This window comes from Ovis canadensis, chromosome 23 (assembly GCF_042477335.2).
Source record: "Ovis canadensis isolate MfBH-ARS-UI-01 breed Bighorn chromosome 23, ARS-UI_OviCan_v2, whole genome shotgun sequence".
Lineage (NCBI taxonomy): Eukaryota > Metazoa > Chordata > Mammalia > Artiodactyla > Bovidae > Ovis > Ovis canadensis.
The window spans coordinates 74732598-74747412 of NC_091267.1; the positions used below are offsets into that span (position 1 = coordinate 74732598).

At 49.0% G+C, this 14815-nt stretch overlaps 1 protein-coding gene across 1 annotated transcript in view; it reads left to right on the plus strand.

The window, feature by feature from the left end:
* The window catches only part of PHLPP1 (PH domain and leucine rich repeat protein phosphatase 1), a 232283-nt gene that overhangs the window by 132175 nt on the left and 85293 nt on the right, over positions 1-14815 (plus strand). The window contains exon 4 of the mRNA XM_069569000.1: positions 4794-4960. Coding sequence (XP_069425101.1) covers positions 4794-4960 — 167 coding nt within the window. The remainder of the gene's footprint in view (positions 1-4793; positions 4961-14815) is intronic.

The following is a 14815-nucleotide window of genomic DNA, read 5'->3' on the forward strand; positions in this document are numbered from 1 at the left end:
CTGGGAAAGATTGAAGGCAGAGAAGAAGGGGACATCAGAGGATGAGATGGTTGGATGGCATCACCGACTCAAGGGACATGAGTTTGGCTGGGCTCCGGGAGTTGGTGGAGCTCATCGCAGGCTTGGGGAGGCCTGGCGTGCTGCAGTCCATGGGGTTGCAAAGGGCTGGACACGACTGAGCAGCTGAACAACAGCCACAGTAAGAGGCTGCTTGCCGTGAGGGGTATAGAGGTGGCTCTCTCCTTTCTTCCATTTCCTGCCTTGAGGAGGGTTTTAGATTTAATAGGCGCTGTGTAGGCAGGTTACAGCCTCTGTGGTTAGACCTGTTGGTAGTTCTTTCATCTGGGAGTTGTGTAAAACCTCTTTGTGATGGCGGCCTTACCTGCCCAGGCTGATCCAGGGGGAAGCCCTTGAATCTCCTTTATTGCAGGGCCTGGCACAGGGCAGAGGTGCCGCTCGCGGTTCGGTTCTCGTGGTCGTCTTGGCCGCCCTCTGCCATCAGGACGTGTCTGGTTTCTGCTCTTCACCTCGCCCTGTTCCGCCATGACCCCCACAGGCCCCTTCCTTGCTGGGCTTTTGCCCTGAGCCGTCCTCCCCCTGGCTTCCAGCAGGAACAGGCTTGCGATCCAGAATGAGGAAAGAAATCAAATCCGACTTGACATTTAATCATTATCTCGTAGTTGTCCAGGCAGAGTGTTTATTCAGCCTGATGCTTCAGCCAAAAGGGAACACGTCCTCTGCAGAGCAGTCCCTGTCGGAGGAACGCCCCGGCCAGGTTGATGGCTGGTGAGAGACGAGGGCGGTGAAGCAGGGCCGTGTCATCGTCCCAGGAAGCGCTCCCGAGGGCCGCACTCAGCGCGGGGCAGTCCCCCTCCGTGAGCCTAACAGTCAGACAGAGACTCTTCTTGGAACCTTTGCACGACCACCCATTTTGCTGAAGCCAGAATCTTTACAGTGACCTCAAAGGAGCTGCAGGATCTCCTTACCTTTTCACTGAAGTCTTTATATCGCGATCACATTGCTTTTTTCTCAGTTAAACGCACAGACACGGAAGAGCACAAAGACTAACATGACAATTCCTGGTTGTCTAACACTCTGACGTGTGCGTGCTAAGTCACTTCAGTCGTGTCCAGCTCTTTGTGACCCCGTGGACTGTCGCCCGCCAGGCTCCTCTGCCCGTGGGATTCTCCAGGCAAGAACACTGGAGTGGGCTGCCATGCCCTCCTCCAGGGATGGAACCCGTGTCTCTTGCGTCTCCTGCACTGGCCGACGGGCTCTTCACCACTGGTGCCAGCTGGGAAGACGCAGCTCCTCGTACTTTCCGTCCTTACGGCGCAGTGGATGACCAGACACGTTCCAGATCCCTGTCTTTCCGTTCCTGCTTTCATCTCCCTCCCTGCTCCCCTAGAGGCAGTCACTGGCATTGATCTGACACGGCCACTGTATGTGCTGTGCTTAGTTGCCCAGTCGTGTCCAGCTCTTTGTGACCCCGTGGACTGTAGCCTGCCAGGCTCCTCTGTCCACGGGATTCTCCAGGCAAGAACACTGGAGTGGGGTAGACTTTCCCTTCTCCAGAGGATCTTCCCAACCCAGGGACTGAACCCAGGGTCTCCCGCATTGCAGGTGGATTCTTTACCGTCTAAGCCACCTGGGACTGACCAGTGTGTGGCATGTAGCTTTACTCACATATAACTATTCATGCATAATACATGGAATCATCATGTGTGTTAGAATTTTTTGATGCATAATATTATATGTGAAATTGTACAGTCTGCGTTATTTGTTTATTTGGGGCTTGGGTTTTTAATGAGTCCAGGTTGATGCACACAAATCTAGTCCAGCCATTTTAACTGCAGCTCTGAGTGGCAGGCTCACTCGCTCTTGTGGGTTCAGAATACGTATCCCAGAGAAGGCCTTGGATTAGCCTGGCCGGGGTCACATGCCAGTCCCAGCTGGATCAGCTTGTGGGCTCAGCAGTGCGGCTCGGATGGCTGGAGCTGTGAGCACACGCCTCCCGCCCCTGGAGCAGCGTGCTCTGCAGCTCCCACTGGGATCTCGTGCAGCTGAAGGCTTGTTACGGGAAGAAGTGGGAAAGGATTTGGGGCAGGCAGAAGCACAGATTGCCCAGTGAGCTCCAACCTGAGCTTGGCCGGCGGGGCCTCTGGGGGCCTCCTGTGGCGCCTGAGGCCCTGCTCCGTGCCAGTGCCCAGACGATTGCTGAAACTCGTGTCAGAGTGTGTTGCTTGGGAAGACCCCTGCAGAAGGAAACGGCAACGCACGCCAGTGTTCTCGCCTGGAGAATCCCATGGACAGAGGGGCCTGGCGGGCCGCAGTCCACAGGCCGCAGAGAGGCAGGCCCAGCGAAGTGACCGAACGAAGCACCGGAGACAGCCCGTGCGTGCCGACCTCCCGCGGTGCTCTCACTCGGGCCGCCCCTCGGGGATGGGAGGCCCGACGCGCCGTCACGTCCTCACCACAGGCTGGCACCTGGGTGGACGAGTCCGAGTGATCCTTTCAACCTCACTTCCCATAAGTGGGTTCTGCCAGGGAATCTTGTGTGGCCGTGGCATGTTTGCACCGGCTTTACAGGCCCATTAAATTCTGGCCTTTTTTTCACATCATTTGATTGCGTGGGTGACCTGGCCCTGTTTGGGAGTTTCTTTTTCTTACCTAAGGGTGAAAATTCAAAGGAAGATGAAATTGCTGAAACGTGAACTCAGACTGACTTTGTAAAATCTTTTGAGTTGAGCCCTGCCAGCCCTTCTCCTAGCTTTCATCGGTCCTTTCCAACCTCAGAGGTGCCATCACCAGTGTTTGTCATGCAGATTTACTCCTGAGTACCTTTTTTAGCATCAGGAGAATGTGGGTTCTGGTGAGTGTGAGACGTGTTTGGAAGTAGTCATAGCAGTCACCAGTTATGGAGTGCTGTCTCTGAGCCAGCTATGTAGACGGAGGTGTCATCTTAATGCCTGTTAAACCGGGGACAAAACCGGAGTTTAGAGAACTCGGCGGGGCACTCAGGCTCTCTCAGCTCGGGATGATGGAACCAGAGCCAACCCCCCTGAGAACCACGTTCCGCTGCCTTTTGTAATCACAGAAGAGTGAAGCTGGGGTTTGGTAACAGAAAAGGGCATCAGACTGATCACAGACAAGGAGTGGAGGTTTTGCTGTGAAGCTTTGGTGAAGATAAAGAGCGTGAGGAGGTATCGACCCAGCTCCTGGAGCAGTAACCCCACAGCCTTGGGGGGCGAGAGGAGCCAAGGTTTGTGTCAGTGGTCCTAAAGCCATGTCCATGGCGCAGATCGGCACCGTGGTTCCCAGCATACGAGGGAGAGAAGCGCAGGGCGCCCAGAGCTGTTTCTGCCTCCAGCACGCCCTGTAGCCCTGGGACTCTGGCTATCATGGGAGTCATTTAGCTGGGGATACTTTGAATATGTGGATAAACATTTAGACGTGCAGTGAATTTCACTCAGATCACCTACACGACACCGCGGGAGGCAGGACCTGAAAAGTTCACAGCAGGCAGTAGTGGAACCTGACTGTGTGCTGCTGTTACTGTGAAACGTAAATGCAAGGCCACTGAGCGCGCTTTTCTTTGTGCTGGTTTTCAATCAGCGTTTCAAGGGCTTCTGCTTAAGTTCAGTGTCGGCCTTAGTGTCTGTCTCCCACCCCTGCAGTTCACTCCAGGGCGTCTCACATCAGTTAGCCCTGAATGCCCTTACCACGGATGTGTCGGGGGGCATGACCCCTGTAGCTGGCGGGGCCTGGGTGCCACTGCACCTGGCAGGGTGGCCAGTGCTCCGTGTCACCTGTCTCCTGTGCGGGGGCACTGTCAGCACCCTCGGGGGGGGCACTGTCAGCACCCTCAGGGGGGGCACTGCCAGCACCCTCCGGGGGGGCCACTGTCAGCACCTTCCGGGGGGGGGGCACAATTTCCTCCCGTGGTAATGCTTTAATCTGCTCAGTTCAGTGCAGTCGCTCAGTCGTGTCCGACTCTTTGCGACCCCATGAATCGCAGCACACCAGGCCTCCCTGTCCATCACCATCTCCCGGAGTTCACTCAGACTCACGTCCATCGAGTCCGTGATGCCATCCAGCCATCTCATCCTCTGTTGTCCCCTTCTCCTCCTGCCCCCAATCCCTCCCAGCATCAGAGTCTTTTCCAATGAGTCAACTCTTCGCATGAGGTGGCCAAAGGACTGGAGTTTCAGCTTCAGCATCAGTCCTTCCAAAGAAATCCCAGGGCTGATCTCCTTTAGGATGGACTGGTTGGATCTCCTTGCAGTCCAAGGGACTCTCAAGAGTCTTCTCCAACACCACAGTTCAAAAGCATCAATTCTTCGGTGCTCAGCCTTCTTCACAGTCCAGCTCTCACTTCCATACATGACCACTGGAAAAGCCATAGCCTTGACTAGATGGACCTTTGTTGGCAAAGTAATGTCTCTGCTTTTGAATATGCTATCTAGGTTGGTCATAACTTTTCTTCCAAGGAGTAAGCGTCTTTTAATTTCATGGCTGCAGTCACCATCTGCAGTGATTTTGGAGCCCCCCAAAATAAAGTCTGGCGCTGTTTCCACTGTTTCCCCATCTATTTCCCATGGAGTGATGGGACCGGATGCCGTGATCCTTTGCTCAGTCCTGTCTAAACGCTCTTGGTTTGGATTTGAATAATGGTGCTGATTGCGTAGCGAGTCTGTGCTCCCACATGAGGTTACCTTGTTTCTGTCTGTGGAAAACAGTTATAGGGTGAAGGATGCTCTGGAAGCTGAACTGTGGCTTTTATCCCCCTGTAGGTCGCGTCACAGCGCGTTAGCTCAGTGGACCTCTCCTGCTGTAGCCTGGAGCATCTGCCTGCCAACCTCTTCTACAGCCAAGACCTCACTCATCTCAATTTAAAACAGAACTTTCTAAGGCAGAATCCCAGTCTACCAACTGCACGGGGGCTCAGTGAACTGCAAAGGTGAGCGTGCAGAAGCGGGTGGATAACTAGGACGGGGAGGAGGTGTCAGCTTCTGATTGTTTCTGGACTGTTCAGGTGGAAAAGCTACAGTGGGGAACCTTTCTCTTTCAGAGGCTGGGTAGCAGGACTCTGGTAGTGAAGACACTGTCAGTTCTCATTCTCAGATTGTCCTCAGGGTCCCTCTTTGAAATGAATGATGTAGATATTCATTAACTGGATACATTTGTACAAGAAGAGCACTTCTCCTAAACCACTTGTATTTCTTAACCAATCTACAAATGTGTCTGGGAAGTTAATATTTGGTGTGTTACTTCTGAACTATAGGGGTTTGGTCAGACACTTCTTTCAAAATTTACAAAAAGGTCAGTTTTTTCCATGAAAAGAAGTTTCCTTTGAAATCTAAGAACTAAAGTTTAAATCCATTAATACCACATTATCTGGGTGATTAGTGTATAGGTTTCAAGAGTAACACGGTAAATGAAAAGGGTCTGCCCTTTCATAACTAGAGGGCAGGGACTTTAATCTACATCTTTCTGAAATAGATTGAAGGATTTACCAAATTTTCTTTCTTTCTTTCTTTTTTGAGCAATGATCAATCTTGATTCTGTGGTAAATAAAGCCTCTGATGCTTACGTATTTGTTGCAAATATATGAGACAGTTACTCCAGAAGGATATAACTTTTAAAGAAAGAATGAATAGTCCATTTGTTTGTAAATGCCTGTTAATGATCATAGATTTAGCTATGATCATTAACCATTGTGATTATGTGTTTAAGATTTTTAACATCCAGAAAGAATAATCCATTAGTATTAATGTGAAGTTTGTGTGGATATGTTAGAGAAGGGAAGAGTGTTTCAATTGTCTTTTCAGATAATTGTGAGTATACTTTGATATGCTCGGTCGCTAAGTTGTGTCCGACTCTTAGCAACCCTGTGGACTGTCGTCCGCCAGCAAGAACACTGGAGTGGGTTGCCGTTTCCTCTCCAGGTTATCTTCCTGCCTCAGGGATTGAACCTGGGTCTCCTGCATTGCAGGCGGATTTAAGTGGTAATTTCTTACATGTGGATTTCAATGTGGAATGTAAAACCCTTTCAGTAGACTTTCAAAATTCTTCTACATTAGGATACACTGGTCTTCCTGGCACTTTGAGTGGATCTTTGCCCATACATCATTTCATTGCATTAAGTGTTGGTCATTTGGAAAATACTGGTTTGTTGGGATAATACAGATATTCCAAATGTTAACATTCTTCGTTATGCTGTTTCAAGGAGTGGCTGTTGTTAATGTCACCACTGATCTCATCAGAAAAAATTCTGAAGTATTGGGAAGTTGTCAGGCTCACTGGGGAAACGAGTTTTCCAGCATTTTAAATTTCAGTCGAAAGCTTGAAGGCTAGCCTTGGCAACAAATGCTGTCAGTTGTTTTCCCTGAAGTGACCTTCTCACTTCACTGTAGAGAAAGTGTCTGCCAAGAGCCCAGGTCTGAGCACTGAGCTTGTCGATTGTGCTTCCAGCTGAAAGTGGTGTTCCGTGCACACTGTGACCAGTGCGGCTGGCGGCTCACACGGTCGTGCGAGTGTTTCCTTGGGGTAACGGCTCACTGCGTAGGGCAGGGCCCTTTGTGTGCACTTCACGTTTCATCACCCAGGAAATGAAGAAGATGCACACAAGGGTTGAGACGTAGTACAGGTAACTTTCTTGCCTCCTCATGGGCAGTTTTAAAGTACAATTGGAGTTATGCATTTTTTGAAAGAGCATTTTGGTTCTGATGCACTGGCCAGGAAGAGTCCTGGGACAGTCGGGACAGTTGGCGCCTCAGTGAATTAGCTCCCAGGGCAGTAAGAACCCAGAAAGGTGTGCTCAAGCACGTCCTTATTTTTCCCTGGAGCTTTGGTTACAGTGAAAGGGAACCACAGGGCACTTCTCCAACTTGGGTGTTTATATGCCCTATGCACTGATAATACTATTTTTACTGACTCTCTTGTAATAAAGTTACTGTGATTTTTTTTTTTTTTTTTTTTGGCTAAAGGGTAATATCATCATTTAGTCTGTCTTGGGTGTTTGAAAAATGTTTTTGAAGCATTCTTGTGTATTTCCCATCAAGAATTTTGCATCATGCTGTGCAATCCTGTCGTCTTAGAACAGAAAGGGGCTGCAGTCCATCCAGACCAACACTTTCACTCCAGAGGCGAGGCAGAGGGAGATGTGAGATGCCAGAATCAGATTAACATTTACCTTCTGGGAGCCGGTTAAGGGGATGTGATTTGGGAATGGTTTGAAGAGGGTTTGAGCTACATCCATAATGTTTATTTCTTTTAAAAAAGTTAGAGACAAATAGGCAACAGGTTCAAAATGTTAGTGTTTGAAAAGCTGAGCAGCACATACTTGGATGATCGTTACTGTTTTCTGTATTTTCCTGTTTGTGTATTCATAATAATCCAAAAATTAAACCCTAAACAAAAAGAAAATCAAAATGCGTGTAATAACATAGGGGAATATGATAGCCCCAAAGAGTCAGCATTTATGGACTAAATAGAGAAGTCTCTGGGCAGAGGGATCTTGGGGGCATTGCCCTGCCTGTTGGTGCTTTCAGAAGCTCCTGACTGATCCCCCATGTCTGTTGATTCCAAATCTGTAAGTAGCTGTTCAGTGCGTCCACCCTTCTCTGCTTCCCGTCTCTGAGCACACACCCTCTCCAAGCAGCTGTCAGCTCTCGCCTGGGCTGTGGCAGAGCCTGGGGAGCAGCGGTCATCCCACTGTCGTCCCTCTTGCAGAGGCTGGGGAGCAGCGGTCATCCCACTGTCGTTCTCCCACTGCAGTTCACCCTCGTTCGCTTTCTCGGCTTCTGTTTTGTGCCTTTCTTGGTTTTGTTTTGTATTTTAAAAAATTTAAACTTTTGTCCCATGAGAGTAATATTTTATATAAATTTGTAAAAAATCTGGCAGTAAGAAAAGACACAGGTGCTTGGAACTCCAGCCCCTCCTTACACCAAGTCCTGCCCCCCGACAGCTGCTTCTGATTCTCGGGGCTCCCTGCGTGCTGTCTTCTCCTTCTTCCCAGGTAGTACGTACCTGCTGCTGTTTCTGAACTGTTCGTTATTGGACTGCGGTTGACATCGCTGTGGAAAGTGGCGATTTGCTTCTCCTCCCTGTCTCCAGCCGCTCAGCCCTGCGCCCCGACCGCTGCTCCCCTCAGCCTCTCGGTGTGGAGGTGTCCGTGTTCGGTTAAGTTGCTGTTGAAGGCTGACATCACTTTGAGTATGCGACTGTAATTCATCCCTAAGGCACTTCAATGCGGTGGATGGTAGCATAGAGATGAGCGTCCTTTTCCTTTTCTCTCATGCTGTTAAGGTGACAGAACTCTAACCCTCTTCTCAACGCCCTTTTCCTAGAGACTGCTTCCTTCCTGGAGCCAGCATGGGTGCTGCTCAGGAGGTCTGGTACCCCCCTGTTCTCCTGGGGGTGCCTTTCACCACCTCCCTGATGCTGCCCTTTTCGTCTCGCTGGGGCTTTCCATATGCTGTCCTGTGTCTAGCAGCTCCTTCTTGGGTAACTCCTCCTTTTTAGTGGGGAATCTTCTAGGATCCTCCTGAGAAAGGGGACATGGGGACAAATTTATTACATACTTTGTATCTCTAAAAATATTTTCTCGTATGTTTGATGATCTGACTGGTTTCTGGATGAAAAACACGTTTCCTCAGGATTCTGAAGCCAGCGCACCAGGGTCGTTTAGCTTCTACAGTTGCTACTAAACAGCGTCACACACTCTGATCTTCGCTTTGTAGCCCTTCTTTCTTCTTTTTTTCTTGAACAACTCTAAAGAGGTTTTCAGTTCAGTTCAGTCGCTCAGTCAGGTCCGACTCTTTGCGACCCCATGAACCACAGCACGCCAGGCCTCCCTGTCCATCACCAACTCCCCGAGTCCACCCAAACCCATGTCCATTGAGTCAGTGATTCCATCCAGCCATCTCATGCTCTGTCGTCCCCTTCTCTTCATGCCCAAAATCTTTTTCAGCATCAGGGCCTTTTCAGATAACTCAGTAATTTGCATCAGGTGGCCAGAGTATTGGATCTTCAGTTTCAGCATCAGTCCTTCTAATACACACCCAGGACTGGTCTCCTTTAGGACGGACTGGTTGGATCTCCCTGCAGTCCAAGGGACTCTCGAGTCTTCTCCAACACCACAGTTCAAAACCATCAATTCTTCAGCGCTCAGCTTTCTTCACAGTCCAACCCTCACATCCATACATGACCACTGGAAAAACGATAGCTTTCTAGTCTTAACTAGACGGACCTTTGTTGGCAAAGTGATGTCTCTGCTTTTCGATATGCTGTCTAGGTTGGTCATAACTTTCCTTCCAAGGAGTAAGCATCTTTTCATTTCATGGCTGCAATCACCATCTGCAGTGATTTTGGAGCCCAAAAAAATAAAGTCTGACACTGTTTCCATTGTTTCTCCATCTATTTCCCATGAAGTGATGGGACCGGATGCCATGATCTTCGTTTTCTGACTGTTGAGCTTTAAGCCAGCTTTTTCACTCTCCTCTTTCACTTTTATAAAGAGGCTCTTTAGTTCTTCACTCTCTGCCATAAGGGTGGTGTCATCTGCATATCTGAGGTTATTGATATTTCTCCCAGCAATCTTGATTCCAGCTTGTGCTTCCTCCAGCCCAGTGTTTCTCGTGATGTACTCTGCATATAAGTTAAATAAGCAGGGTGACAATAGACAGCCTTGACGTACTCCTTTTCCTATTTGGAACCAGTCTGTTGTTCCATGTCCAGTTCTAACTGTTGCTTCCTGACCTGCATATAGGTTTCTCAAGAGGCAGGTTAGGTGGTCTGGTATGCCCATCTCTTTCAGAATTTTCCACAGTTTATTGTGATCCACAGAGTCAAAGGCTTTGGCATAGTCAGTAAAGCAAAGTAGATGTTTTTCTGGAACGCTCTTGCTTTTTCGATGATCCAGTGGATGTTGGCAATTTGATCTCTGGTTCCTCTGCCTTTTCTAAAACCAGCTTGAACATCAGGAGGTTCACAGTTCAAAACTGACCTTTTCCAATCCTGTGGCCACTGCTGAGTTTTCCAGATTTGCTGGCATATTGAGTGCAGCACTTTCACAGCATCATTTTTCAGGATTTGAAATAGCTCAACTGGAATTTTATCACCTCCACTAGCTTTGTTTGTAGTGATGCTTCCTAAGGCCCACTTGACTTCACATTCCAGGATGTCTGGCTCTAGGTGAGTGATCACACCATCATGATTGTCCGGGTCGTGAAGATTCTTTTTGTACAGTTTTTCTGTATATTCTTGCCCCCTCTTCTTAATATCTTCTGCTTCTGTTAGGTCCATATCATTTCTGTCCTTTCTTGAGCCCATCTTTGCATGAAATGTTCCCTTGGTATCTCTAATTTTCTTGAAGAGATCTCCAGTCTTTCCCATTCTGTTGTTTTCCTCTATTTCTTTGCATTGATCACTGAGGAAGGCTTTCTTATCTCTCCTTGCTGTTCTTTGGAACTCTGCGTTCAGATGGGTGTATCTTTCCTTTTCTCTTTTGCTTTTCACTTCTCTTCTTTTCACGGCTATTTGTAAGGCCTCCTCAGACAGCCAGTTTGCCTTTTTCCAGTTCTTTTTCTTGGGGATGGTCTTGATCCCTGTCTCCTGTACAATGTCATGAACCTCCATCCATGGTTCTTCAGGCACTCTGTCTATGAGATCTAGGCCCTTAAATCTATTTCTCACTTCCACTGTATAATCATAAGGGATTTGATTTAGGTCATACCTGAATGGTCTAGTGGTTTTCCCTACTTTCTCAATTTAAGTCTGAATTTGGCAATAAGGAGTTCATGATCTGAGCCACAGTCAGCTCCTGGTCTTGATTTTGCTAACTGTATAGAGCTTCTCCATCTTTGGCTGCAAAGAATATAATCAGTCTGATTTCAGTGTTGACCATCTGGTGATGTCCATGTGCAGAGTCTTCTCTTGTGTTGTTGGAAGAGGGTGTTTGCTATGACCAGTGCGTTCTCTTGGCAAAACTCTATTAGTCTTTGCCCTGCTTCATTCTGCGTTCCAAGGCCCAATTTGCCTGTTACTCCAGGTGTGTCTTGACTTCCTACTTTTGCATTCCAGTCCCCTATAATGAAAAGGACATCTTTTTTGGGTGTTAGTTCTAGAAGGTCTTATAGGTCTTTATAGAACTGTTCAGCTTCTTCAGAGTTACTGGCTGGGGCATAGACTCGGACTACTGTGATATTGAATGGCTTGCCTTGGAAACAAACAGAGATCCTTTTGTTGTTTTTGAGATTGCATTGAAGTACTGCATTTTGAACTCTTTTGTTGACTAAGATGGCTACTCCATTTCTTCTAAGGGATTCCTGCCCACAGTAGTAGATACAATGGTCATCTGAATTAAATTCACCCATTCCAGTCCATTTTAGTTCGCTGATTTCCTAGAATGTCGACGTTCACTCTTGACGTCTCCTGTTTGACCACTTCCAGTTTGCCTTGATTCATGGACCCGACATTCCAGGTTCCTATGCAGTGTTGCTCTTTACAGCCTCAGACCTTGCTTCATCTCTAGCCACATCCACAGCTGGGTGTGGTTTTTGCTTTGCCTCCATCCCTTCATTCTTTCTGGAGTTATTTCTCCACTGATCGCCAGGAGCATATTGGGCACCTACTGACCTGGGGAGTTCCTCTTTCAGTATCCTATCGTTTTGCCTTTTCATACTGTTCATGGGGCTCTCAAGGCAAGAATACTGAAGTGGTTTGCCATTCCCTTCTCCAGTGGGCCCCATTCTGTCACCTCTCCACCGTGACTCATCCATCTTGGATGTCCCCACAGGGCATGGCTTAGTTGCACTGAGTTAGACCAGGCTGTGTTCCGTGTGATCAGATTGGCTAGTTGGCTGTGACTGTGGTTTCAGTGTCCGCCCTCTGACCCCCTCTCTTAGTGCCTACCGTCTTACTTGGGGTTCTCTTACCTTGGACATGGGGTCTCTCTTCTCGGCTGCTCCAGCAAAGTGTAGCCACTGTTCCTTACTTTGGACGCAGGGTCGCTCCTCTTGGCCACCACTCCTGACCTCGGGCGCGAGGTAGCTCCTTTAGGATTTTCTTTTTTGGCACTCTGTTCATTTCAGCCACTAAGATGAACACTTGATCTGGGGGGGCGGAGGGGAAGCATGTCCTTCAGTTCTGGAAAACTTTCTCTTATTGTGTGATACTTTCTTCCCATTTTATTTTCCCTTTTCTTCCTCTGATTCTTCCTCTGAATTCCTAGTAGTTAGGCAGGACCTCCTCATTTGTCCTCTGATGCTCTAATTTTCCTCTTAACGCCCTACTTCTTAACAGCGTTTCTCTACTTCATCTTGACCTTCTGGATTTCTGCTGTCCTCATTTTCCAAGAGGTCTTTCTTATGTGTGTGTTTAATTGGTGTGTATTTTAGCAGCGTTCTGCCCCCACCGGCACCCGCCTTCCCCCCGACGGGTGCGTGTCTTCCTTTTCTGAGGACGTGTCCTTTGCTGCCTTGGTTTCTTGTTTCCTGTTTGTGTGGGTGTCTGACTTTTATGTCACTCACTGGTGATCCTTAGGGCTTCCCAGGCGGTGCTAGTGGTAAAGAACCCGCCTGCCGATGGAGGAGACGCAAGGGGCTTGGGTTCCATCCCTGGGTTGGGAAGATCCCCTGGAGGCGGTCATGGCAACCCACTGCAGTGTTTCTGTCTGGAGAATCCCATGGACAGAGGAGCCTGGCAGGCTGCCGCCCACGTGGTTGCGAAGAGTCAGACACGACTGAAGCGACCCTTTGCTCCCGGGTCCTCTTAAATGGGAGCCCCTGCGAAGGGAGTGGCGCGCCGGGGTCTGTGGGCGAGGTCCCTCCTCCCTGCGTCTTCCCGGCAGGGCTGTCGAGGGTGAGCCTTGTGGCTTCGTGGGGGAACTTCCACAGACGGTACCTGGGGCTCTTCTCTCGGGGGTGCGTCCCCGTTCTTGAGGGCCGCGCTTCGGTCTTCCCTGGGCAGGGCGTGCCGGGGCCCGGGGAGTGCGGCGCGGGCGCAGCCGGGGCCTCCGGGCGCGGTGTGTGCTTCCTCGGTCCACCCGCTGTCGGAGCGGTGCTCTCTGCTCCCCCTGACGTCTTCGAGCCAGGGTTCAGCTTCCTCCAGGGAGTAAACCGGGGAGAGGGCCTGGGGTCCCATTTTATTCCTTGTGTAGCCTGTGAAGGCCTTCTTGTGGAAGTGTAAGGAAAGGACACTTTGATAGGCTGCCGCCCAGTGCGCGCGCGCGGCCAGTGCGCGCGCGCGGCCAGTGCGCGCGCGCGGCCAGTGCGCGCGCGCGGCCAGTGCGCGCGCGCGGCCAGTGCGCGCGCGCGGCCAGTGCGCGCGCGCGGCCAGTGCGCGCGCGCGGCCAGTGCGCGCGCGCGGCCAGTGCGCGCGCGCGGCCAGTGCGCGCGCGCGGCCAGTGCGCGCGCGCGGAGCACTCGGTTCCTGGCGCGCTGTGCCCTCCTCTCGGCCCCCGAGGATGCCCACTGTCCCCACTGCTGACACCGTCCAGTACTTCCGCCCGTTTCTGTTCATAATATCTGTGAGTCCTGTCGTATGTACTTGGGTCCAGCATCTTTCATTTGCATTTTTAAAAGCAGAACAAAACATACCCAGTTACATACTATCAGCTTGCTCTACGTAGTATGTAGTTTTACTGTAAAGCCGTGACTTTGATTTAAGGTGGAAGACTTTCGAGGTTTTCGCTGCCAGCCAAGGTTTGTTGAGTGTCTGCGGCACCGCGTGTGAGGGAGGCGGGCTGAGGGGGCTTGGTCTGTGGGGTCTGAGCATTTTATGAGGATGATGTTGTGTTGTCCTTTGTTAAAAACAAAGCAACAACAAAAAAAAACGTTAGGCTTTAAACCAATTTATTTACCACCACGTACTAATCTGAGATTTTTGTTTTCCATCCCCATTATCCGTGAAGGATTTTTTTGCTAAGTTTTCAAAGTAGGAAGTTTATATGTGTACATGCACACAGGGGTTCAGTACTAGAATTGAAATTATGTGTAACTCGGTTGTCCTTCAGAAAGCACTGGAGTGACTTATTTAGTGTTGTACAGGTGGTATGGTATTTTTGAGATACGCCATATATTTAATTTCTTGTTTTCAGTTTATGTTGAAGGAATTTTTGTTCATCTCAAGTCTGCCTTTCACAGGGAATATGTTAGAGAAGAACCAAAGGATAATTTATTTTTAAGTTTTTACCACATCTCAAGGGATGAATTTCTAGGTTACAGTGTTAGGGCAGATATCCAGAAAAAAAGCTTTACATATAATGCATTTATCACAGGCGTGGTGAGACTTCTTCTTTTAACCACATGTCCCCCTAATTATCCTTTCTATTGGAAATTCTCACGTAACCAAATGAGCAGTGTTCGAAGAGCATCCTAAGTGGTGTTTGCAGCGGCATTCTAATTCTGGAAAGGCGGCGTGCAGATGTCCGTGCGCAGGCCAGCAGTCTCAGAGGAAACGTTGTTCTTGGAACTCCCAGCGTTTGTGTTTCCTTTATTGGCATTGGAGCTCTTCGGTTAGTTTTCAGAGATAGAGGAGAGGCAAAATCAGAGTAATTTTTGGTAGTTTCTGTGGTTTCCTTCTAGATTCCGTATGTTACTAATAATTAAGGTGCATTATTTACCTCTATTTATTAGTAGATACTATTTCACTTATATTAATTGTATTCCGCTTAGATGTTGCAGGTGGTATTAGTCCTAAGATTGTTAATAAAATATATTGTTTCTTTGTAAAGTCAATGAAGAGGACAAGTTTTTGCTGGCTTGAGTTCAAGGAATATAATTTTCCTTCTCATGTCTTAGTTTTATTGTTT